Here is a 26,117-nt window from a genome sequence, read left to right on the forward strand (position 1 = left end):
CAAATTATTCTCGGGATAGACAGCTGGCTGAAACCCAAAGTAGAAAGTTCTGAGATACTTATTGATTCATGGAGCATATACGGAAAACACAGAAACACAGATTAATGAATTATGCAGGAATAAAGGCAATAACTCACTGAAAGGCAGCAGCACTGTGTCATTGACAAGTACATGAACAAAAGGTACAGAGCTTTGCTTTGCTAGCTTTTGGAATGAAATTCCTTTCTCAAGAAACACGTGCCCCCCCCCCCCCCCCCCACATACACACACAAAATAAGTGGGTGAGGAGGGGAGGGGAGAGACAGTGAGCAGTGAGTTACTTTAGGTTTAGGCCAGGGAGATTATGGGAACCAAGGATGTTATTTAAGGACAACTTCCATCTGCAAGCTCAGAAAAGATGGTGGTGGCGGGGAGGATCCAGATGGCACAGGCTGTGAATAGCCACTGAAATCTCTCATGTTGTGCTCTGCTGAGTGTTGTGCCACTAGGTGGTCCATCTCGTTTCTGGCAACAGTTTGGTGGTGGACATTCATTCTGGTTTACAGCTGGTTGGTTGTCATACCAATGTAAAACGCTGTGCAGTGGTTGCAGCAGAGCTCATGTATAACATGGCTGCTTTCACAGGTGGCCCGGCCTATGATGGGGTAGGATAAGCTTGTAACGGTACTGGATTAGGAGGTGCTGGGTGGATGGATAGGGCAGGTCTTGCATCTGGGTCTTCCCTTCCACAAGGGTATGATCCCTATGGCAGGGAATTGGGGGAGGGAGTGGCATATGGATGGACTAAGACGCTGTTGACATTGCGTGGGCAGAAGAACATCACGTTGGGAGGGGATGGAAGTACCTTGGGTAGGGTGTCCCTCACTTCAAAGCCCTCACAAAGAACGTGGTTCAGTCATTCCAGTCCCGGGTAGTGTTGCGGGGCAAGGAGGCACTTCTTTGTGGTTGGTTCTTTGGATGGCTGTGAGGATCAGGTGTCTGTGGGGATAAGGTACGGGAGATCTGTTTGTGTTTTAGGTCTGGGGGGTATTAACTGTCTGTGAAGGCCTTCGTGAGGCCTTCAGCGTACTGGGTGAGGGAGTTCTCATCACTGCTGATGTGGTTGCCATGGGTAGCCAGGCCATATGGGAGGGATTTTTTGGTGTGGAAGGGGTGGCAGCTGTCAAAGTGCAGGTACTATTGGTGACTGGTGGGACTGATGTGCACTGAAATGCGGATGGAGCCATCTGAGAGGAGGAGATCGACATCCAGGAAGGTGGCACGATGGGTGGAGGAGGACCAGATGGAATGGATGGGAGATTAGGGGTTGAGATTGTGAAGGAATGAGGATAATGTGTCCTGGCCTTGGGTCCTGTTCATAAAGTTGCCATCAATGAACCTGAACCAGACCATGGGTTTGGGGTTTTGAGAAGATAGAAATGTTTCCTCTAGGTGGCCAAGAAGAGGGCATACAAGGGTTCTAGATGGGTGCCCATGGCTTGTATACCTTCCCTACAAAGATGAAGCAGTTATGGGTTAGGATGTAGTTGGTTACGTGTACGAGGAATGAAGTGGAGGGTCTGGAATCTGTAGGGCGTTGGGTGAGTTAGTGTTCAATCACGGCAAGGCCATGGGCATGAGGGTTGTTGGTGTATAATGAGGTTGCATCTACAGTGACGAGTTGGGATCAGGAAGGTAAGAGATTATACTGCAATTGACAAAAATATTGCGTCTATTGAGGTTGAATCTGAATGTGACCAGGGTTGCCCACGTTTCCCCAAGTGAAATTCCCTGATAGTTCCGTGATTTCCAGACAAGATTTAGCATTTTTCCCAGCCAAATTTTGAGATCTCAAGGGTAAGTAAAGATGTAAGTTGACAATCCATCCTTGCAGCTACAGTACAAGAAACAATAGTACCAAATGAGAAAATATCTAAATAAAACCTGCAAGCAGATGGCATTTCCTAAAGTGAGCAAAACTATTAAGTGCTAACATCAACATCTTTTGTAATGGACTGTTTTTCGATGGAAAAAGCAAGCCAAATGGTATCTGTGTTTCATTAAGACAACTGATATTTTATTTCAATAAAATGACACACATTTGGTGACAAAAATACGCATTTCCTTGGAGTCACAAGATAGATTTGAAATGCCTTCATGGATTTCAGAAATAACCTCACAAAGAAATAGGTATCTTGAAAGAAATGTATAAGACAGGGAAGAGTTGTGTAAACCAACAATATAAGTGACCACCAGTAAAATGTTTCTTCTGCTATGGTCATTATTGTCAGTACAAACTGCCAGCAACTTTCTTCTTCTTCTTCTTATCATCCATATTTTCTAATAATAAACTACTTTTGAAGTGCCAAAGTGTACCAGAATCAATAAAATGTCTATAACATGCTGCACTCTATAACATATTTGTGGCGAGACAGCCACAGTTTCTGAAATCCATCATACACAGCCTCTGGCCAGCCGAAGAGCACTGCAGTCCTGGGTCCATGCATAAAACACAAAAATGTGCTTCATAATGCCGCACACACACACACACACACACACACACACACACACACACACACCCGGCCTGCAGGCAGCGGGCAGTTCGGTGAGATTGGATCTGATGGGCAGGACCTACTCATTAGTGGGAAACAAAGCACTTCAGATCAGCAGGCCTGAACCGTTAGAGATTCCCTCAGAAATGTCCGTGATTTTGGCCTGCCGCTGACATCCACTCATGTGGGCAGCTAGTCAGGAGTCACAGACAGCATGTTGATGAAATGGGACCACAGTGAACAATCATGCAACTGATAACTTGCACAAATACTCTGATAATCAATAATAATGAGGATAGGTAGCAACTCACTGTAAAGATGATCGCTGAGCCACATACAGACATGGAGAAAAGACAATCACACTCTCACAACTAAATTTTCGGCCATAGCCTTTGTCAGAAAACGAGCGCACAAACTCGTTCACACAATCACTAGACCAAACTCATGCTCACATAGCCACCGTCTCTGGTCACTGCATCTACCAGTCTCTGAGAATCAGATCCAAACAAACCACTCCACGTCTCCCTGCCTCTCGTCAGCAGCTGCTAAGCTAGTGGCGAGAAGTGGTGGCAGCACTGACTGCAAGCTGATGGGAGTGGTAGGTAGGGGGGAGCAATAGTAATGACGGAGTAGAGAAACGGCGCATGTGCTCAGCTGCACCCAACCAGTGATGATGCATGACATCTCAAAAAACTGTGAAAATAATTATTTTTTTGAAAATATAACGTAACTGGATGGATAAAAAATGAAGCAGCAGCCACCAATTCCAAGACAATTTTAGAGTCATTTGAATAAAGTCTATGGTCAGTAGTGCAGAAATACCTAGATCACGCGATATTAGTTGTGGTGACTTTAACCTACCAAGTATAGACTAGGATGTCTACGGATTCATTGCAGGGTGAAGGGGGAGGCAGTTACAGACTGTCTTATGTAAGACTTTCGTAATTTTTTTCTGAAAACTGTCTTGAGCAGCTAGTTAGACAGCCCACATGCAATAGAAATATTTGAGAAATAGTAGCTACAAACAGGCATGATCTTATCGACACTGCCAGTACAGAGACCGCGATTAGTGAATATGGTAACATATTATCTGATGTTTCTAAAGTTAATAGTCAATCAAGAAGGCTAGGGAGTATATCTGCTAGAAACAGCAGGTAAGTTGTTCTAAGCATCCCACTTAAAGACAACAAATTGACATCATTCAGTTTCAGTATCATGGATGGAGAGCAATTATAGGCCAAGTTTTAATGAATTGTAAATTGTTCTCTGAAGGTGTATGTGCCGACTAAATGCATTATGTACAGAAAAGACCCATTGTGGTTTAACAACAAAATTCGAAAAATCCTGGGAAGCAAAGGCTATTGCACCCTCAGTTCAAAAGGGAGTGCGCAAATGACAACTGGTAAAAGTTCGTAAAAATTCGTGCAGCTGCTAAAAGATTGAAGTACAAAGCATACAATAACCATTACCATCCTACCTCAGCAAACCACCTTGCTGAGAAAATTCAGGTCCTACTTAAAATCGCTAAGAAGGTCTAAGGGTTTTATCCACGCTCTTGCTGACCAGTTTAGTGTGGTAGTAGAAGATAGCAAAAGGAAAGCCGAAGTTTTAAATTTCACAATAAGAAATTGTTCACGCAGGAGAATCGTACAAACTTATCATTATTCGACCACTGCACAGACTTCTGTATGAAGGACATTCCCAGTGTAAAGAAACAACTGAAAGCAAAGAAGTCACCAGGTATGGATGGAACCCCAATTCAGTTTTACAGTGTGGCAGTATTTCTGAACAGGAGTCCATGGAGCCCTGGGGCTCTGTGAAACCTGAAAATTGAAATGTGTTGCAATAAAATGAAACTCACAGCTGTTGTCCGAGAAGGATCTTTTTCAGTTGCTAAACAGAAAGCAATTAGAAATTATACCTACATTTGTAAATTTAAATGTTTTCCGACTTTGCTAAATTTCTGCCCTGAAGTCTGTCAACTATTATATAGGACCACTTCAAGTGAGAGAAATCCCGTGTTTGTGATGGCACTAAACCTATTGTACATTAATTTCACAATGCCTTGGAATTTCGTGGGTTTCATCTTCACATGACAGAAAGCTCCAACCACTACCACCAATTACAGTTAAAAAGACGAAGGAGAAGAGGAAGTAAATATTAGTCATTCCTATGTTTATAAATGCCAAGATTCTCCCCCCCCCCCCCCCCCCCCAATTCTGGGATTTCTTTAAAAAAAAAAAAAAAAAAAAAAAAAAAAAAAAAAAAAAAAAAAAAAAAAAAAAAAAAGGGAGAGAGAGAGAGAGAGAGAGAGAGAGAGAGAGAGAGAGAGAGAGAGAGAGAGATGACAAATGACAAACCCCTCACAAAATATGTTTCTAGATCCATCACTGCAAGTAACTCTTGACTCAAATTAGGTGTGGTTAATGTAAAATTGTCTTTGAAGATAGATCACAATATGTTTCTTTGATTCAATCAATTTGAGAAAAGATCAAAATGACATACAACCACAACATTGGTCTTAAACTGCTTCCTTTCTAACAAATGTAAGAAAAACTCTGAAACAATAATATTGCAATGTGATCTTATTACTGTTGAAGCAAAAATTTCCTGCTTCTTTAATTTTCCAGGAATGAATAATTAAAACAAGGAAAAAGAAAAACAACAAAGTTTGGGACTTGCTCCTTACTTAATCAACAAAGTGAAACTGCACTCGATATTGTCCTTTTTTCTTCAGTGGCAAGATCATGTGATTAGATAAGGAAAACAAGGTTTAACTGCCTCACACCTTTACAAGTTTCTATGGTCACTTTAGAGTGTTAACCCCTTGTGTTTTCGAAGCTAGATACAGTAATAAGCTTTATGACATGCATTTTCTCTGTAGGTTTAACTCGAGTGGGATGTAAGTACGACACCACCATACATACGTCTAGGCTCAATGAATGGCATTAGTCATGTTTTTCCCCTTCATCGTTTCATCAAACAATGGAAGAGGAAAAAAGTATTACTGGAGAAAACGGGTATTAGAGACAGTCACAGATGCCATGTGTTCATGGCATGGCACATGACATGGGAGTGGAGAGTAATAAACAGCAGATGTTTACAGATTGATTTGTCATCATCCATTATTTTTCTGAGGTGCTCAATGTTTTTTTTGTGTTGCGACATTTCTCAAGTTCGCAATGGACCGATGGTAGCAATCATCTGCAGTGAAACTCAAGACTCTTCGTGATAAGTCGAACAATGGGTTTGAAAGTGAGCCTTCAAGTTCACAAGCTAATACAAGCGAAAGTGAAGGAAAGAAGAGAAGACACTGTGATGACAACCTTGGTTACGGATTTACATGCATAGGCAGTGATGACAGCCAGCAGTCTTAATGTGTCTTGTGTTATGAAGTATTGAGCAAGTAAAGCAAGAAAACTGTTAATCTTCGAAGACATATGGAGAAGAAATGTGAGGGGCACGTTGGTAAGTCAATACACTTTTTTATTAACAAACTCAAGCAGACGAAATGCAGTAAAAGTGCAATGTCAAATACTGCAGTGGTTGCTAATACTAATGGAAAAGCTACTTCAGCATCATAGCATTTGTCATTCCTAGTTGCTAAATCTGGAAAACCCCACACAGTTGTGGAAAATTTAATCCTACCAGCTGCAAAAGTTATATGTGAGATTACGGTAAGTGACTTAATTCCTAAGGAAATAAACTCAATTGCCCTTTTCAACGGTACAATTAACAGGATAACTGACAACATGTCTTTCAATGTGAAAGAACAATTAATTTTAAAACTTCAAGGTTATCTCAAACCCGATGAAAGTACAGACGTCCGAACGGAAAAGCATATCTGTTGGTTTTCATTGTTATGAGTGTAAAGAGACTATTTGTGAGGAGCTTTTGTTCTGTACAGTGGCACTTACAACAAGGCAGAAGATGTGTTTTGTGTACTTAATGAGTTCATGATAAACAGTGATATCGGGTACGATAAATGTGTAACTATTACTATGGATGGCACATGTGCTTTTAAAGGTTTGATGTCATGCTTAATGGCTTGAGCGAAACCTTTAGCACCAGAAGTAAAGTGTAGCTTCACACACAGAGAAGCTTTAGCAGTGAGAAAAATACCTGAGGATTTGAAATGTGATCTGGATGAAATTACAAAACTTGTTAATGTCATTAAATCATGTCCTCTAAATTCCGGTCTTTTCACAGTTTTATGTGAAGAAATTGGCAGTCAACACATTCTTACATACTGAAGAGTGGTTATCAAAGAGGGGAAGTCCTCTGTCATTTTTTTGTGCTGTGTGATGAAGTATGCTTCTTTCTTTTACACAAGCAACATTCTTTTTCAGGCATGAAATTTTGTGCTTTAGATTCATTGTGTAAAGTGGCCTACTTGTTGGATATTTTCTTCTTTCTCAACAAACTTAATTTAGGCCTGGAAGGAAGAAATTTTAATATCTTGTAGACTGAGAGTAATGTTGAAGCTTCACTTATGAAACTGCACCTGTGGACAGCATGAGTATAAAACAATAACTATTCATCATTTCCAGTGCTCAAGGACTTCTTCATTGATTCTTCGGGTGAAAAACTTTCTGCTGAAATGCACAAAACACTTGTACGGCACTTGAGAGCATTAGCTGCAAGTTCTCAAGAACATTTCCCTGTCTCACAACCTGGTAATAGTTGGATTGAAAGTCCTTTGGCTGATGTAGAAATCTATGACATACAAGATATGAATCTCTCCGATACAGAACATCAGCTATTGGAACTATCATGCAATACTTCATGGAAAAATGTTTTCATTGAAAATGAACTTTGTAGCTTGTTCTTTTCTGCTCTGTGCAGTATTAAAACCTTAAAGCAAGATCATCTTAATGTGAACCTGAACTTACGGTTATTCCAGATTTCATTGAAATTACGGAAAAACACAAAAAATTTCATGCCTCACATTAGTGGCTCCACGTTTGAGAACAGTTTCACATGCGGATTTCCTATTTTAAAAAATAAACAAATTAAATTAGGGAAAAAGCACACATTGATTTTCACTTAAGGTACTTACAGCACTGTATTACTGCACTGTTACCGTATTACAGTAAGTCATTGCATTTTCAATGGTAATTTCAGTCACTAGGCAACAAACAATCATGTATGTTTAAAATAAATTACTTATTGCATTATTGTTCTTGATATTTGTCTTGCCACTGGTAATCCTTCTTAGTCACTTTTTTTACTAATATGCGAAATTTCAGACAGCAATGCAAGGGGGTTCAAAGATCACTTTCCAAATAAACAAGGGACCCACGTTATAGAAAAGTCTGAGAACCACTGTGGCTGTTTGCTGATGATGCTGTGGTGTATGGGAAGGTGTCATCATTCAGTTACCAGTTACTGCAGGAGGGTACTTGGAGAGACAAATGGCAGCATTGGCCCTGTGGTGACTCCAACACTTGCCTCCATCTTGTAGCGATTCGAGAATTTCTGTGTAAATTCTAGAACCACTCAGCCTTCTACCACCTCGAACACTCGATATTCTAAATACTAGTGTGGGATGGTCAAATCCTACCTACTGCACGTCACATGTTTGTGTGTGCAGGTTTAAAATCAGTCGCGGGAACAAAGTAGATGTGGCAGTTGAACGGCACCGACAAGTACTTGTTGGGCAATCCATTGATGTTTTAGAGGAAGAACCATGGAGTTTTTATGCAGCTCTGTGCCTATTCTGTCATTGACTATTGTTATGTGAAAGAAGAACAGTTGAAAAAGTAATCTTGGAGACTCTTAATCCAGCCTTGGTAGAGGCAAGACCTGTGAAGTAGGGTCATGGTTATTAAATCAGCTCTTTTATAAATGTAATTAAATTTGTTTCTGACATTGGATGGAGCAAGTGACTTACTGGAAGTCATATATGTGCATGGAAAGTAAGAATTTTATTCTGTATGGAGTTCAAATATACCGTTGGTTACGAAATGTATAGTTCGCATATCTACTTATTTCACAAGTAGAGAGAGAGGCTTATATATTCCTGTACCTAGCATCATTCTACGGATACAGTCAAGAGAGTTTTCCAGTAGCCAGCAAAGAAGATCAGCTGCGAATCTCAAGTAAGTCACCTCGTATAAAAGAAGTGGGAAGTCTGTACGTCTACTTCACACTTTAAATCGGCATCAAAAATGTTAGAACGTGGCGACCTGTGTGAAAGGACCCGAGAAAACGGGAATTTTAAGTCAAAAACTAGAGAAGAAGTTGTTACATGTTTCCCTAGCAATCAAACATATCACAAGAACGGATTTGCTCCGAGACACTGGAGAGGGCAAGTTCACACAAGATTATGGACTTCCCTGTCATTAGCAAATTGAAAGTACTCTTCCAAAGCTGCCTTACAAATAGTTGTGAACACCATAGAAGGGACGGCTCTCTCACCAGAGTAGAAATCCATGTACCATCTGGAAGCAATTGAGCAGGACCCTGCTATGCCTCTGTGGCTGTCAGGAGCTGTAGCACAGCTGCCAAAGAAGGTTTTACCTAATGCAGTTTGTATCCCTCACTTTCTTCTTCCAATGACACACAGCTTTCAGTTCCAACAGTGAGCCTGATGGTTACATGGATACAGGGGGATGGGGGGTGGGACTTTACACTGTGCAACAGCAGGCACTGAGCAGGACTCTTCACCTGCTGCGTGAACTATTACTTCTGTAAGTGCCTTTGTACATTGCAAAATATTACTGACTCCTCAAGTTTTTTTTAGAGAGAAACAGGATTTCTTGGTTGGAAGTGACTGGTATGTCTGCTGGGCATATACACCTGACTGCTTGCAGCACACACTACAAATTATGAGCAAATTAGGAATTTTGTTGCTTGAAAACATCTCGTCCATCCGAATACCTCACATCACTTCTGTGTCATCCAAATCATTTTTGGGGGGGAAAAAATTAAAACTGCCCAGAGCAGTTATAGTAGTCCCCTTTTTGACTCACCAGTATAATAGATAGGGTGTAACTAGGCATATGTTTGTTGTGCTCGCATAAGATATTGTTGCATGATATTGTGAAAATATAATTTAAGAAAGACCTCCCACTTGTATCACACTACTTTAACAGTCATCTCTTTATCCCCAAACATAACAAATCTTCCCTCTCAGGTAAAGATAGCCTACACCAAGAACCACTACATTTCCGTTTGTGCCAATTCCAAATAACTTTGTTGCTGATGGCAATTTATGTATAGCTGTTCCATGCGCAAGTGGTTAATTAGTTGAAATGTTCATAAATGTGTATCACATAAAGATGTTAATGCCCAACACAATGTGAGGAGCTACTTCTCTTGGAAAACAGCAGCTCCCTAGCCTCCACAAAGAAGCTGGATAAGGTGCGGGTCCTGAAGGTACCTTATCCTGTCATGATGAAAAGATTGTGTAGGCAATGCTTATCTGCAAAGCTGCCACCTGTAATCCAATGCAGGTTGTGCAAATTACTTGAAAAACTGGAGCAGGAATACTCTGTCTGGACCCTAGGCCTCAAGGTTCAACCAGTTCCAGATTTAAAGATACTTAGTACCTTTAAGAAACCTTTAATTAGGTCCCTTAGCCTTAGATGGTGTTTTAACATGCCAGTATACAACCAGAAAAGGCTTAGACATAGACATTTTCATGCAGAGGGGAAAAAATAGAGTCCAATTCCAATTTGGAGGCATGCCCTACATCGAGCACCATGGGGTGGGAACTCTTGTGGATGCACAAATAGTATTCCTCTTTGATGACAACATCTGCATGCCATTTTATCCTCATTTCCACTACTTTGCATTTTTCCAAAAATAAAATGGTACCCTGAACATTTTGAATTTATTTTTACGCTGAATGCAAATGCATTTAGAGCACTGGGATAGTTGATCTTTTTGCACATCACCACATCTCTTCTGGTGTAGTGCCATGAAGAGTACATAAAATTTGCTCCGAATGACGTGTTTATCAATCATTACTATTACTATACCTCTACCCTCTATATCATCACACAAAAATTTGTCTCTCGTATTTCTACTTTTTCAAACTGTTTGCAGTTGATCACTGCCTTACCTGTCTTTAAAAAGAAATTCTGAAGGTGCTTAAGTTTTTTCTGGCCACTGCCAAAAATATGGATAAACTTAATATTCTGACAAAACATCCTGCCAGAAGAGGAATCATGTATCAAAATCCAATAACCTATCCAACATCTGATTATTTCAGTATCTTGCATGCCTGTATTGGCTGACTAGACTCCAACCAGCATCATTAAGAAAGTTCCCTTCTGTTTCGAACTAATACTGACCAGCTATATAATACAGCACGTACATGCACTCTGTTTAAGCTCTCTCCACTCTCATTCTAAGAATGATGCTCTAGCCAAATAAAATTTACATGAAATGCATTTGCAATTGCGAATAGGAATGACAATAATTTGTGTTGGACTGGGACACGAACCCAGATTTCCCACTTATCGTGAGCAGTCGCTTATCGTTTGGCTATTCGAGCATGACTCATGGCCTGACCCAAACTTATATATGTTTTGAACCATGTGCCTACAATCTGCTCTTGTACATCCATTATGTATATTTCTGTATGTACAGGTGAAACATTTTACTTGAAAGTCACTTCCCGATGTCAGTGGATAAACTTTTATTTTAGTGCCTGTGTTATTCCAAATGATAAAGCAAAGTTCCTTCAGACACACAAACTTCTTCGAAGGAACTTTACATCATAATTCGGAACAGAGGCACTGCAATATCAGATTAAAATTTATGTCTGCAGTTTGTTTGACTTATGATGAAAGTTCAAAGACAGTTACATGGTAAAGCAAAACAAAAATCTTTACAACAAAGAAAATTGCAAATACAGCTACTGACTTGAAATGGAAGTTTAAGCTTACCTGGAATGGTTTCTCCCCAGTATGGACAAGCTGGTGCCTCTTGAGTTTAGAGCTCTCAACAAATGCTTTTCCACACTCTGCACACACATGTACTCTCGGACCATGAGTATGTAGGTGTTTGCGCATTGCAGAGTTGTCCCGAAACATTTTTGTGCAGCCTTTGTGAGGGCAAGCAATTGTCCGGTCAACTCCATCACTCACCTGCTTCTTGGTTTTCATTTTGTGTCCAGGCCTATTTGTAATAAATACAACAATAAAAGTTTATTAGAAATATTATACAAGGAATTTCTACAGTCACAAAACACTCACAACAATAGGACTAAAAACATATGTGTGATAATACAGTATCATTAATCCACTCATGTCCTCAGTACTAATTCAAAGAGTGTGAGGCACTGATAATGAAGATATTTAGTTTATGGTGAAGAATTGAGAATTACAGTGCATTTAAATTAGTTGTGACTTTTGACAGTTCAGTATGGAGCAAGGGGAGGGAAGCATAGTTGTCAGCGTGAGTGTGGTGCGCCAGTAGGTGTCGATAAAGCCACACCAACTTGACTGCACAAACACGGTTGCACAAGCTGACCGATCAGCTAATGACATCTGATTCTCACAAACCCCACAGGTTAATTCAGTTCCATAATGAACTGCCTATAACTTCGTTAATGCTCATAGATATTATAATATTTCAATATTAGGTGAACTACTACATGAAATTCTTAAAATTTGCAGTGAAAAATAAGGGTCCCTATGAATTTGCATTTCATCCATGTTAGGTCATACATCGGTTCACAGGAAATGTTGAAAAAATTATTCTTTAAACCTAGAGGAATATCACAATCTGTCACCAGTCTCGAAAAAATGGAATGTATGTAAACCGCTACGTCACAAATGCACGCACCAGTGAAAAAGCCAGAAAGAAATATTCATAAATGACACATATCTCATTCAAGTTATCAAAACAACATTTTGGCAAATTATAGTACACAAAGAGCAGAAAATGATGCCATATGATGAATATATGCAAAACTTCCATACTCAACGTGATAATCTAGTAACTACAGGGTCTCCCACCCCCCATTAAAATAATGTAATCGATAGCTGTTGAAACAACAATTGCTGTGGATTTTGTGATAACATAAGTGAAGAAATTATGCTTTCATTTTATTCTGAGAATGGGCTTTTTCATAAACAATTGACCTGCCTTGCCCTCAGCTACTAGTTTAATGACACACTATTTCAGGATTCCATCAAAATTTCAACTGCATTAGAATGTTAGCGAGATGAATATTTGTTAACTTTGCTGTGGCAAAAGGAACAGATTTTAACATGGTAATAAGAGAAGTTACTTATTACTCAAAACTCGTCATAGTCCTTCATGAATCCATCTCTCCACTACCTTCTTAGTATGGCTGAACATCTCAAAACATGCCCTGTGGTGTAGTGCTTCCAATAGCTTCAGATCAGCCTGTGCATATTCTCAGTCAGATTTAAATGAGCATGATACGGAGGAAGCCCAAGTAAACTATGTCCTTTACTGCCAGCTAGTTTGTTAACCCAGTATTGTGGTCTTGTGGAGTTTTGGCTTGTACAGCCCAAGTTCCAGTAACTCTGCCTCATACATGCTATGTTCAACTTTATCCAGTGAAACATTTCTGTTTATCCAGAGCAAAATATCTGCTTTCATCCACTGAATTGTTGTAGCTTTAGCCAATACAATAGAGAGGTACAGTGCATTGTCCATTATTACTGTTGAACTCTGGGGAATATTTTGCAGCAGAACATTATCTTCACAGGCAGTGAAGGTGTTGCTGAACATCCACTTTTATTGTGAATCTTATGTGCTCAGGTGTGCTGCACTGTTGTTGTTAATGCAGTGCCAACACAAAACACTTGTTCGCAATACTTGACAAAGGCAGAACAGTTCAGTGCTAGAAAATACCACTCTACAATGAGAGCTGATGAATGGAAACACATCTATTGTGCGACACCACATAGTAATGCTTATCCATGGTGTGGCAACAGAGGCACTTTACCAACTGAGCCACTGTTGGCGTGGCAGGGAAAGCTGGATTGCCACTGTGTTACCTGGATAATGGTATCATGTCTCCTCCGGTAACCCAAACATCAAAAGTTACAATTTTAAACGCACTTAATGCAACAGTATGCTGTAAATAGTTGTGACACTTTGAGAATGCAAGTGTATACCCGTCCTTTTTTCCCCCTAAGGTAAGTCTTTCCACTCCCGGGATTGGAATGACTCCTTACCCTCTCCCTTAAAACCCACATCCTTTCGTCTTTCCCTCTCCTTCCCTCTTTCCTGATGAGGCAACAGTTTGTTGCGAAAGCTTGAATTTTGTGTGTGTGTTTGTGTTTGTTTGTGTGTCTGTCGACCTGCCAGCACTTTCATTTGGTAAGTCACATCATCTTTGTTTTTAGATATATTTTTCCTACGTGGAATGTTTCCCTCTATTCTTCTTCTTCTTCTTCTTCTGCTTTTACGGCCTCATTGGACCACTTCAGTCAATCATTTCTGGTCCTCTTCTTTGGTATTTTCCCCTTCCGAGTGGCCCAGTATCTCTTCATTCGTTCCGATGCTTTTCGTCGTTCCTTATCTGTAAATACCCTTTTCATTGTATGTCGTTTGTCAATTTTTGGTTTAAATCTTATTTCTGTGTCCCTCAACTTCTTTAAATTTGGCGTTTTGTTCTGCAAATCATCCAGAGTTATTTCCAGTTCTTCCATATCCTCTCTTATTTCCTTAAGCCATCCTCCTTGTTGTTTCAAATTCCAGAGTTTCTCAATAATTTTCCTTGATAATCTGGTTTCTGGTGTCCTCAGAATGTGACCACAAAAAGAAATCCTTTTCTTTCGTATAGTATCAGTGATGGGCTCCAGTTCTCTGTATACCACTTCATTTGGAACTATCCGCCATTGCCCAGCTTTTTAATATTTCTTATTTATGCATGTTCTAGCAATTCTTCTCTTTACTTTTAAAATTTTGTCAATTCTGTTTTTCTGGGTGACTTTAAAAAGAGTTTCACTTCCGTATGTAACCTCTGGTTGAACCACCGTCTTGTAATGTTTTAATTGATAGACATTTTTTATTGTACGTAGACCATGTTAGTTTTTGAGCTTTTATCATTTTATTAGTTCTTGCTTGCCATGCAGGTTTCTCGTCCAATTTATGTGTTATAATTTCACCCAGGTATTTAAATTGTTTCACTATTTTAATTTCCCTATTGTTCACTGTGATGTGATCTATTACAGGTGGATCCGTTACCATTATTTCAGTCTTTTCAAATGATATCTGGAGTCCTAATTTTTGTGCCATATTTTGTAAGCTTGTTATTTGTTTCGTGGCTTCCTGAATATTATTAGCTAGTAATGCTAGGTCATCAGCAAATCCCAAGCAATTTAGGTTTATTTTATCTTTCTTAGTTCCAATTTTAATATTCATAGGATTTTCCTTGTACCATTCTCTCATTACATATTCAAGAGCACAATTGAATAGCAATGGTGATAAACAATCTCCCTGTCTCAACCCTGTTTTAATCGTAAATGGTTTCCCTCTATTTTTTTATATTTTTATATATATAAAAAAAAAGAAAGATGATGAAACTTACCAAACAAAAGCGCTGGCAGGTCGATAGACACACAAACAAACACAAACATACACACAAAATTCTAGCTTTCGCAACCAATGGTTGCCTCGTCAGGAAAGAGGGAAGGAGAAGGAAAGACAAAAGGATATGGGTTTTAAGGGAGAGGGTAAGGAGTCATTCCAATCCCGGGAGCGGAAAGACTTACCTTAGGGGGAAAAAAGGACAGGTATACACTCGCACACACACACACATATCCATCCACACATACACAGACACAAGCAGACATTTGTAAAGGCAAAGAGTTTGGGCAGAGATGTCAGTCGGGGCAGATGTACAGAGGCAAAGATGTTGTTGAATGACAGGTGAGGTGTGAGTGGCGGCAACTTGAAATTAGCGGAGATTGAGGACTGGTGGATAACGGGAAGAGAGGATGTATTGAAGAGCAAGTTCCCATCTCCGGAGTTCGGATAGGTTGGTGTTAGTGGGAAGTATCCAGATAACCTGGACGGTGTAACACTGTGCCAAGATGTGCTGGCCGTGCACCAAGGCACGTTTAGCCACAGGGTGATCCTCATTACCAACAAACACTGTCTGCCTGTGTCCATTCATGCGAATGGACAGTTTGTTGCTGGTCATTCCCACATAGAATGCGTCACAGTGTAGGCAGGTCAGTTGGTAGATCACGTGGGTGCTTTCACACGTGGCTCTGCCTTTGATCAAGGCGTGCAACTGCTTGAATTTGCACGTGCAATGACCTGATTGGCTAATGTCAATACTAATTAAACCCAAAACAGTGAAATGTATCAATTTTTTTTCTTAACAATTATTTATCAGCACAATCTGGCCTACAATACAATTATAAGCTTTTCTGACCATCCTGTATAGAATCTAGCTTCCTGAATAGCAGAATGCTTTGGACTCTACAGTCTCTACAATGTCAAGAAGTTTGAATAAATCATCAATGAGCTGTAAATCACTTGGCTGGGACTGGAGCCGTTTCTTTCAAGTCTTTCATGCAACTCAAAATGATCTGCCATAACAAGACTCCTCTGTTTCTTCTAATGTTGAATCAGTGTCAGAAAATATGTTATACCACTGCATCACTGCTTTTGAAGAAAACTTCAACTGTGAAGGCCAATGCTTGGTCCACCAACATTCCATGGCTACTGAAGACTATGAACTACTGTGTACAACTTGAATTAGCACACTACTATTGGAAACTGTGCTTGGCACGCATTTATGATTGCCTTAACTACTTCTGGTGCACCATGTAAAATAAATGAGGAAATACTACCTTCGATAAGGCTATCTGCAACAAAGCACTACGATGTTAAAACTATCAAAGGTTCAGAATAGCTTTGATGCACTATATTTTTGTTCAAAAACCTTCCATGCATTGTCCTTTTGTATGTATTTCAATGGCATATGGTATAAATATGGTCATTCATTCAGGTGGGCAGAAGAATTTAATTACTACTGCACAAGTGTTGATGGTGGGTGGCTCCTTATGTATGGAATCATGTTCATTTCCCTCACAGCCAAATTATCATATTTCAGTGCACCCTAGACCTCGGGCTGTGGAATCAATCTGACTATCACTACGAACTCTATCCACAAAAGAATAAAAATAAAAATGAATAAATATTGAAAGGAATATTCACAGTTGCCTCCCTCACACAAACACATACACACACCAGAAACAAACCGAGTGGACGTATCACTGCTTTATGGGTCTGTGAAGCTAAAGTGTGCTGGTTTTCTTATTTATTTTTCCTTACTCTAAAAATATGAAATCTGACTGACGTACAGCAATGAACATCTCTCCAATCTGTCTGATTTTCAGTATGACCTGCTGAGCAAAAATATCAGGAAACTTGGCATCTAATAGAATTATTACTTTTATTCCAAGTTAAAAGTGATTAAAGACAGCTTTGTTATCGTGAGAAATTTCATTATAAAACCAGCTAGTTTTTCAGAAAAATAGATAGATACATACTTCGAACAGAGGGGAAGGAAATAATAAAAAAACACTGAGTTGCAAAGAGCACCAAAAAATCTCCTTATTTCAACCACAGGAGGGTAATGATGAACACTATTGTGTGAAACTGGAATGTCAGGTGTCAGCTGTATCAATATTCTGAAGGGATGGGAATGCTGAGGTTAGTTTCTCTTCTGTGTACAGTTATAGACTTCATATGGCTCTTTTCACATTAGAGTAGAGTGAGGTATCTATGTATTGGGGCATAGCATTTGAAAAAAGAACCAGGTGTTCTTTTGAAATAATCTTTCAATATCGCATGGTTACAAATTTATTTTTTCTTTAATTGATTACATTGGACAGGTTTAATGTAAATGATTTCTTAAAGCCCACCAAAACTGCCAGGAAAAAAAGAACACCAAAACCAGCACAAAAAATCCTCCCAAACTGGTAGTGGAAAAAAAACTAAAATGGTACTCAATTACTCCAAAATTTGTAAAAAATAAATGTTTTGTGCTGTCCCTATATAATCTTTTATGGCTAGAAAGCCTATTATCTTTGAAAACTGGTGCCAAAATATCACCAACTGTTCATTTTAAAAGTACAGCCTTCTTGCCACAAGGAATTTTCACTCTGCAGCAGAGAGAGCACTGATATTACACTTCCTGGCAGGTATATAGCATGTGCCAGGTTGGGACTAAACCCTGGAACCTTTGTCTTTCAGGAGCAAGTGCTCTCCCAACCGAGCTATCTGAGCATGAATCACAACCTGATCCCATAGCTTTACTTCCACCAGTACCTTATCTTCTACCTCCCAAAGCTCACAGAAGTTCTATTACCAAATGAGTGTTGAACATGCATCATACAAAACAAAGAGTACTAAATACATTTGCTGAAATGGCACATTGCAGGAGAATAGACAACACAAAAGTGTTAACTTATTGGGATACAATTATACAAAACACACACACACACACACACACGAGTTTCGATAATGACACAATAATTTAAATAAGATGAGGGCTACACAGCTGGTAGGACATGGGAGTGAGCTTTGGACAGGCAAAAACAATGACTGACAAAGGAGGAGGAAGTGGCACTTTCAAAGAACACTCAGCCCTCAAGCTCAAGAAAATACCACACATCCCTGTAGGGTGTTATACCCACTGCAAGGTGCTGAGTTGTTCTTTCACTGCATGTGTAACTTCAGCCCATCTCTACAAGATCCTGGACTGCTGCTTCAAATATATGAGGATACCTTATCATTCCTATGAATCAATAATCTTAACTCCTGAAGATGAGGGCAGTTAAAACTGAAGAATTTTATTGGTAATTGAAACTGTCACAAGGAATAATACTGATGATGTAGCTTATTACTACTGCAGAACATAAAAAACGACATTCAGACATACAGAAAATGGTATCTAGAGAATGAGGAATTTTTTACCCTTCTAGTGGAACCTTACGAGTTAAGTAATACCCTAAATTCTTTATACAACCAATCATTTGCCATGGGAACATTTCACGATTGACTGACTAAAATGTGTTGAAGGCAAGTTCCTGCCAAAGAAATGGGGTAAAGAATACAGTTAACTTCCACCCAATAACATTTTTGCCAGCATTCACAAAATTTTTGAAAATATTATGTAGAAGGGGCTTCTTAGCTCTCTCAGTGCAAGATGTTTTCTGAAGTATCACGCAAAAAAAACACCATTTGATTTTAAAGTAAAACGCAGGCCTTTACAAAATGTATATGAATTTTCAGTGACTTTTTAAAAGTGTCTGGCTGACTGAATCAAAAGATCCTTTAAAGTAAATTAGGATATTTACAAATCATACTGACAATGCCAAATAACTGCTTCATGTCTTATCTTTAAAAATAGTCAAACACTGTCAATATTAAACAAAATTAATTAGCCTATCAGTGAACATTTGATTGAAAAGTAATTACACACACTGTCCCTGGAGGTTTTGTTAGAGAACCATTACTTGCGTATATTATTGACCCTTCGTCAATAATTACACTACCAGATTCAAAGTTTGCTTTTTTAGCAGAGGAAATAAATACTGCTGAAAATAGCAACTCGATAACAGGTGTGGAAAAAGCTAATAAAGAAAATTTCTGAAAGGTTACAAATGGTCTGTAACCACTTTAAAGTCATTAAACTTTGAAAAGACTAATTATACACAGTTCAGAACCTGTAAAAGATTTCAACCCACCATATGGACAAAATAGAAAAGGTTGGTGGCATTAAATTCTCATACAGCTTGGTAATAAGATCAGACACATCTGTTAACTATTAAATGTAAATTTGTGTGTCAGGAAGTATTTTCTGAAAGTGTGTCTGGAACATAGCCTTGTATGCAAGTGAAACATGGGCGATAAACAGTACTGATATGAAAATAGAAGCTTCAGAAATATGGTGCTGCAAAAGAATAGATGTGTAAATCAGATGACTACTGAAGAGCCACTAAATTGAATTAGGGAGAAACAATATTAAAGGAATAGATCAGTTGCAGGACACATCCTGAGGCATCAAGGTACAGTAAGCTGGACGATAAGAACAGCGTATGGGAACAGGGATGTGGGCATAACAATTGTAGTGGAAGACCAAGGTTGGCTACAGGAGGCAAGTTTGAGTGGATGCAGTTGGCAGTCATTATACAGAGATGAAGAGGCTTCCACAGAATGGACTAGTATGGAGAACTGCTTAAGACAGTCTTTGAACTGAAGACTACAACAATAACAAAATCATTTGGTTGTAATTACCAGTGAACGGCTGAAATACCCAACAAATCATTATTTTAAATGCACATGCTGACAAAAAAATTACAAAGGAGCTAACTTTGTTTACCGCCATTCCATATGTCATATGGTATCATATTTTGGTGTAACTCTGTAAGTTAAGTTTTCCACAACAGAAAGCATTTAATATGATTACTTGTGATAGCAATTCATAAACATCCTGCAGAAACTTGTCCAATGAACTGTGTATGCTTACTATGGCTACTCAGTATTCTTATTTTTTAATCACGTTTGTTGAAGTTAATATCCCACTATTTTCAACTAACAGTTCAGTTCACAAATTTAATTCTAGGAATAAAGCCTTGTGGCTTTACAGTATAGGAACCCTCATTTCCTATCTATATAAAAATGTGTTATTTGCTGTTCAGGATGAACTTGGTTCAAAATGTGTCCATTATTTAGGAACATGTAGTTCAGTAACATCTCACAAAATCATAGAAAGTTAGCCACTAATAAGATAAATTTCAGAAAAGCAAGTCTGAAGGACATGCTAGGGGACAACACCCAGTCTATCAACAAGTTTCTAGTGAAGCTAGTTGTTGTTTTATCAATAACAACAGAAAATGAATACAGTGTAACAGCTTACTTTTACAGTCCTTGTGTGTAGTAATATGATCACATAGTTAAACACTGATTTCTACTGAATTTTGGCAAGATACAACAGAGATTATTTTATGAGCTCTAATACATATATCTCTACTTCTCTGTGACATGTCAACAATGGCAATTCCAGGTTGGAATATCAACAGTATGCTACTCACCATAAAGATTACATGTTGAGTTGCTAACAGGCACAACAAAAAGACCGTTACACCCTCAAGTTTTGGCTAAAGTCCCACTACTAAATATGCCTTTGGCCAAAAACTAAATGTGTAACTTTTTTTTCCGTTCCGCCTGTGTTATCTTTATGGTGATCAGCAATCTACCCCTTTCTGTATTGTTTCAATGACAACTATTATATTGTTCTTTAAATGAGAATAATATTTCATACTTTTGATTTGTGGGCTGTCCTTGGGAACCACTTCACCGAAAGTCTGTGGAATGAACATTACACATAGCGCGTTATTTCTAGTGTAAAATACGTATTGCACATGTGTGTTCCGACATATTTCACATTCATTAGGATCTCCTTATTTTGGGTTTATGGTACAAATTACATATCTATATCTAAAAACAAAGATGATGTGACTTGCCAAACAAAAGCGCTGGCAGGTCGATAGACACACAAACAAACACAAATATATACACAAAATTCAAGCTTTCGCGACAAACGGTTGCCTCATCAGAAAAGAGGGAAGGAGAGGGAAAGACGAAAGGATGTGGGTTTTAAGGGAGAGGGTAAGGAGTCATTCCAGTCCCGGGAGCAGAAAGACTTACCTTAGGGGGAAAAAAGGACAGGTATACACTCGCGCGCGCACACACACATATCCATCCGCATCATCAGGAAAGATATCTAGTGTGAAATAATCTACAAAATCCACAATCTCAACATATATTATGATCATAAATTAAATTAATTCAGTGCACTGCAGAAATTCATCCTACAATCATGCATTAAATGGAACTGCATAAAATACCCTGAGCCTAACAGCTTCATAATAGAACTACCTATGGTGGCATAGTTTTATCACTTTCAATGAAAATCTGTATTCCATACAGTATTAAAAAGGCAAATTTTATACATGCAATATATGGAAGCATACCTAGCAAACTCTGCTAGCTGCTTCGGATCACTCAAATCCAGACCAGGAATACCTTCTGGTGGTATCCTTTTACCAGTCATGTATTCTTCATAATCAGGATCTGGTTCTGGGTTACTGCCTTCATCTGCGACAAATGAGAGAAGAAATGCTGCTTATTACTTTTCTTCCATACTCTTTCAGACAAAGGAACAAATAAACTCATCATTAAATAATGCTCATTTTTCAGACAACTAAAGCTATTTCCAACATTTTTACCACAGACAATATAATGAATATTTATTTTTATACTTGCATATTCACTACGCCCAATTTCATTTCTCTCTTGAAACATTTTTGTATATGTTGAAAACAAGTGTCATGTATTCCAACAGCAGGTAATATTGATCGAACCTAGAAGGAAAGTTCCTAAAATTACATGTCCGGAAACCACTATATGCTGAGATACAAGATATTGAAGACATGCAGTTCACACTCTGCATTTTATTTACAGTTGAGGAAGGATTGAAAAGAGATGGCACAGTAAACTACCACAATACACACATGTGGGCAAATGCAAGTGCTAAACCAATCAGGGAGTAGAGGCATCGGCACTGCTTCAGCATCAACATATGGGCATGAACTGTCAGTGACAGATTCTTAGGGCCACACACTTTATCGAACAGATCAACTGGTGCTGTGTGTTACTGATTTAAGCACAACGAATTACCTGCACTAATGGAAAACATTCTCTGTGCAAGACGAGGACTGGTTTATGCACGACAGGGCACCACCTTATTTTCTATGAATTGTGGGGCAGTACCACACTGAAACGTTTCATGGGCTCCCTTTTCACTGGATCTGAAGCCATTGGATTTCTGACTATGGGGACATTTAAAGGCACTGCTGTATGCCCAACCCACTGACAATGTGCAGGCGTTACAGGAGTGTGTGACAAATGCATGTGACACAATCTGAATGGAGGCAGATTTATTTAAAAGAATGTGCGATTCACTGATAAGACGAGCTGGAGGAATGTGTCATGATGTGTGTTAACCACATGCAGCACTACTTACAGTGTATCCTTCTAACACATAGATGAGAATGAGGGGACATATTGCTACATATCTCAACAGATGTTGCTTTCCAGATAAATCATTATAGGAAGTTTTCTTCAAGTTCTGACCAATACCACCTCCTGTAGGAACATGAGACACTAAAAAAATTTCCTGTATACTGATATCAATAATCAACTTCTAACATCATTAGTGTCACAACAAAAATTAACAATGATTTATTCGGAACCTGAGTCTACAGTTGCTATGAATTTGAACAGTTGCTATGAATTTGACGACGACTCCATGCTTCCTGGATAGCTTTTTCATACTACTGTACAGTCTTGGCTTAAGCAACTTTCAAATATCCTGTCAAAAGGTTTTTGATAAAACAACATTGGATCATCCATTCTCAGTACTTGTCAGATTTCAATTGTGATCTACAAAGAACAAATACTGACTGGATAGGCATCAATTATCTGGTAAACGACAAACTTTTTATTTCATCTACAAAATTTACTTTCTGTGACATTGCATATCTCAAAACTAACTAATTTACATCAGAAATGACAATTTTAGATTCCAGTCATCATTCCTGTATAAATTGTTGCAGATATTTATGCCTTCAGTACTGATGATCAAACAGCTAACTAATTTATCTAGTATGTTATTAAATCTAGCATAAATTAATATTCTGTTCAGTTACTGAATTAATTATAAATAAAAATGATGTGCTACAGATCTAATATTGTTTTATTAACAACATTAAAAGCGTTCTTCAAAATGACCAGTGATCGAAACTGTACTAAAATACGACAATAAACTAAAAATTAACAGTTGCAGGCAACATGGAGACATTAAATAATCAAATTTTGGAATCAGGTGGGCATTGACTGAGGAAATGTTCAACAGCAGACGAACCATGTACATCGAGGGTGCTGGTATAGAGGGAGGGGACATCAATGGTAACAAGCAAGGCGTGTGGTGGGAGTGGAATTGGCACAGATTTCAGATAATCTAGGAAATATTGGTATCTTTAATATATTATGGAAGTCTTTGTACTATGGATTGCAGGTGTTGGGTCAACTATGTTCGGTGGGTGCTGTGAAGCCAGCAACTATAGGGCAGTTAGAATGACTGGATTTGTGGATCTTAGGTAAGATGGTAAAAGGAGGGGGTACTTGGTTTGGGTGGAGTAGGAAGTTCTATTGACTGAGGTGTTAACCCTTGTAGGCATCCTAAGGTTTTTAGGGTGGCCTGCAGGCCAATTTGAATCACAGGGATGGGATCTTGATGGCAGATGCTGTATGTAGTGGTGTCAGACAGCTGACATAGACCTGCACTAACATACTCCTATGGGTGAAGTACCACAAGTGTAGATCCTTTGTCTCCTGGGAGGATAATGATGGTGTCATCAGCTTTTAGGGAACTTAGAGTTTGGAGTTCTGTAGAGGATACGTTAAGGTCATATTTTAGGGACCTGAGGAAAGGTTCGGAAGCAATGCTGGACATGAGCAATTCTTGGAAGGCTTGTCAGGGATGATTTTGAGGTAGTGGTGATGGATCAAGTTGGGATTGTGGTCAAAACTATTCAAGGCAGGGTTCAATGACACGTTTGCCGTCGGATAGTTTTTGGCAGTGGGTTGCAAAGTGATATTTCCAGTTGACCTTAAGTGTGAAGGATAGTAGGTCCTTCACCAAAGCAGCATGATTAAATGCAGATTTAGATCTGGAAGTGAGATGCTTGAATAATACGGATAATTCAGGGGGTGGGGGAGTGTTTTGGGTGTGAGGTTGAGAACACGGTACTGTTGTGACTGGTTCTTGTGATTATGAGTTATTACTGGTCTGGGAGGCAGGGGTGAAGGCTGTGGCGTGTTAAGGAGGTTGGCCAAATTCGATTTGTAGGAGAGGAGTGGTGGTTGATGGTGTGGCTGTTTGGGGAGCTGCAGAGGGACAGGAAGGGAAACACTGCTGTTGATGTAGTTTAGGAGAAGGTGTGATAGCTTTCTGAGGTAAAGTCTGGCATGTTGTTGCAGTCTGAAGTTAGATTCATGGATGGTACCACCCAAGGGAGCATGAGGGGCAGATAACTGCAGGATTTTGTAGAAGGAGATAAGTTTGGTGGAGTGGAAACTGGCAGATGAGGCACATAGGTCACAGATTAGTCGGATAAGTGCAAGAAAATGCTCTATTTGAAACTGTAAAAGAGGCTGGTGCAGAAACAGAGACTTTCAATGTTAGGCCTTTGGGAGCAACTCCAAAGGACAAGCAGATTTCAAGAAACAAAATGTGGGGCATTAATTTTGATAGTGCAAAGGAAAATATTTTCAAAAAGAGCGAATGTAATATGTGATGGGTTCATCATGGCACGAGAGGGCAGTTTGGAGTGTTAGAAATGGTGGGAATGCTAAAACGAGAAGCAGAGGGTGATAAAGATAGAAAAACGGAAGAGAAGCTGGGGAAAAAATTCGGAAAAATCAGAAAAATTCATACAAAAATCATGAGGAGAGACAATGGTTAGCAAGAGGCAATGAATGGGCAAGAACTTCTTGCAATAAGAGCGGTCTATATGATCCAAAAAAATAATTGGTTAAAAAACAACACAACAACAACAAACAGGAGGGAGTCATGAAAGGACTTCTTCATCCTGTTCGGTAAGTCTCCTCTGAAGCTCTTCAGTCCTTTCCCTTCACATCCCCCCCCCCCCCCCCCCCTCAGCTCTGAAAGGCTGAAAAAGTTATACACCTATCAGAAGTTTTGGTTTGATGGAAAAAGATCAATCCCATAATCTGTGTTGCATTAAATCTACACCACACTTGGGCAGAAGTTCTTGATGAAGCGGATGTTGATTTTCTGTAAGTTCATGCATCTCAATAAATGCAACCATGCCTCACCAGGTGGAAAGGAGTATTTCATGATCTGGCTCTTCATCAGACACAAACTACAGTAGCCAGCTGCAGAACAGTAATTGAATTACTTTGTAAGGTTCCAGTAAGAGTTAGTGCGCATTTTTGTGAGCACAAGTAGTGAAACACCAATCTGAAGTGCTACATGAGGAAACAATTTTTTTGGCCTTCTTTCCAAGATCCTCTTAAAGTCTCTAATTTATTCTTAGCTGAAACCCATATGAGGTCTATTTAAAAAATTCCAGAACTTTGTCCACAAAATTTTTCTCGGTTACTTTTTACTTATTGTGCATGGTCTTCTTTGAAATACTCTCCACCACAATTGATACCCCACTCCAAATGCCGTTTCCATTTCCAGAAGCAGTTTTTGTATGCCTCTTGCTGGATCGCGTAAAGTGCTGTTTGTGGATTTATTTTTATCTCTTCTATCATTGCAAATCTTCATCCTTTCAACGAGGCTTTCAACTTTGGAAATAAAAACAAGTCTGCAGGGGTCAGGTCTGGAGAAATGGAGGATGAGGCAGTACAGTGATTCTGTTTTTTGTGCAACTGTCATGGGCCAGCAGGGATGAATGTGTGAGTGTGCTATCATGATGAAGAGCCACATTTCAGGCTGTTATCTTTCACATATTTTCTCACAGGTGTTGCGAAACGTAC

At 39.1% G+C, this 26,117-nt stretch overlaps 1 protein-coding gene across 1 annotated transcript in view; it reads right to left on the minus strand.

Moving 5' to 3' along the window:
- The window catches only part of LOC124544631 (transcriptional repressor protein YY1-like), an 85,272-nt gene that overhangs the window by 22,850 nt on the left and 36,305 nt on the right, over positions 1 to 26,117 (minus strand). The window contains exons 2-3 of the mRNA XM_047123238.1: positions 21,521 to 21,644; positions 11,429 to 11,660 (exon numbers count right to left, since the gene is read on the minus strand). Of these exons, the coding sequence (XP_046979194.1) occupies positions 11,429 to 11,660; positions 21,521 to 21,644 (356 nt within the window). The remainder of the gene's footprint in view (positions 1 to 11,428; positions 11,661 to 21,520; positions 21,645 to 26,117) is intronic.

This window comes from Schistocerca americana, chromosome 8, assembly GCF_021461395.2.
Source record: "Schistocerca americana isolate TAMUIC-IGC-003095 chromosome 8, iqSchAmer2.1, whole genome shotgun sequence".
In the NCBI taxonomy this organism is placed as follows: domain Eukaryota; kingdom Metazoa; phylum Arthropoda; class Insecta; order Orthoptera; family Acrididae; genus Schistocerca; species Schistocerca americana.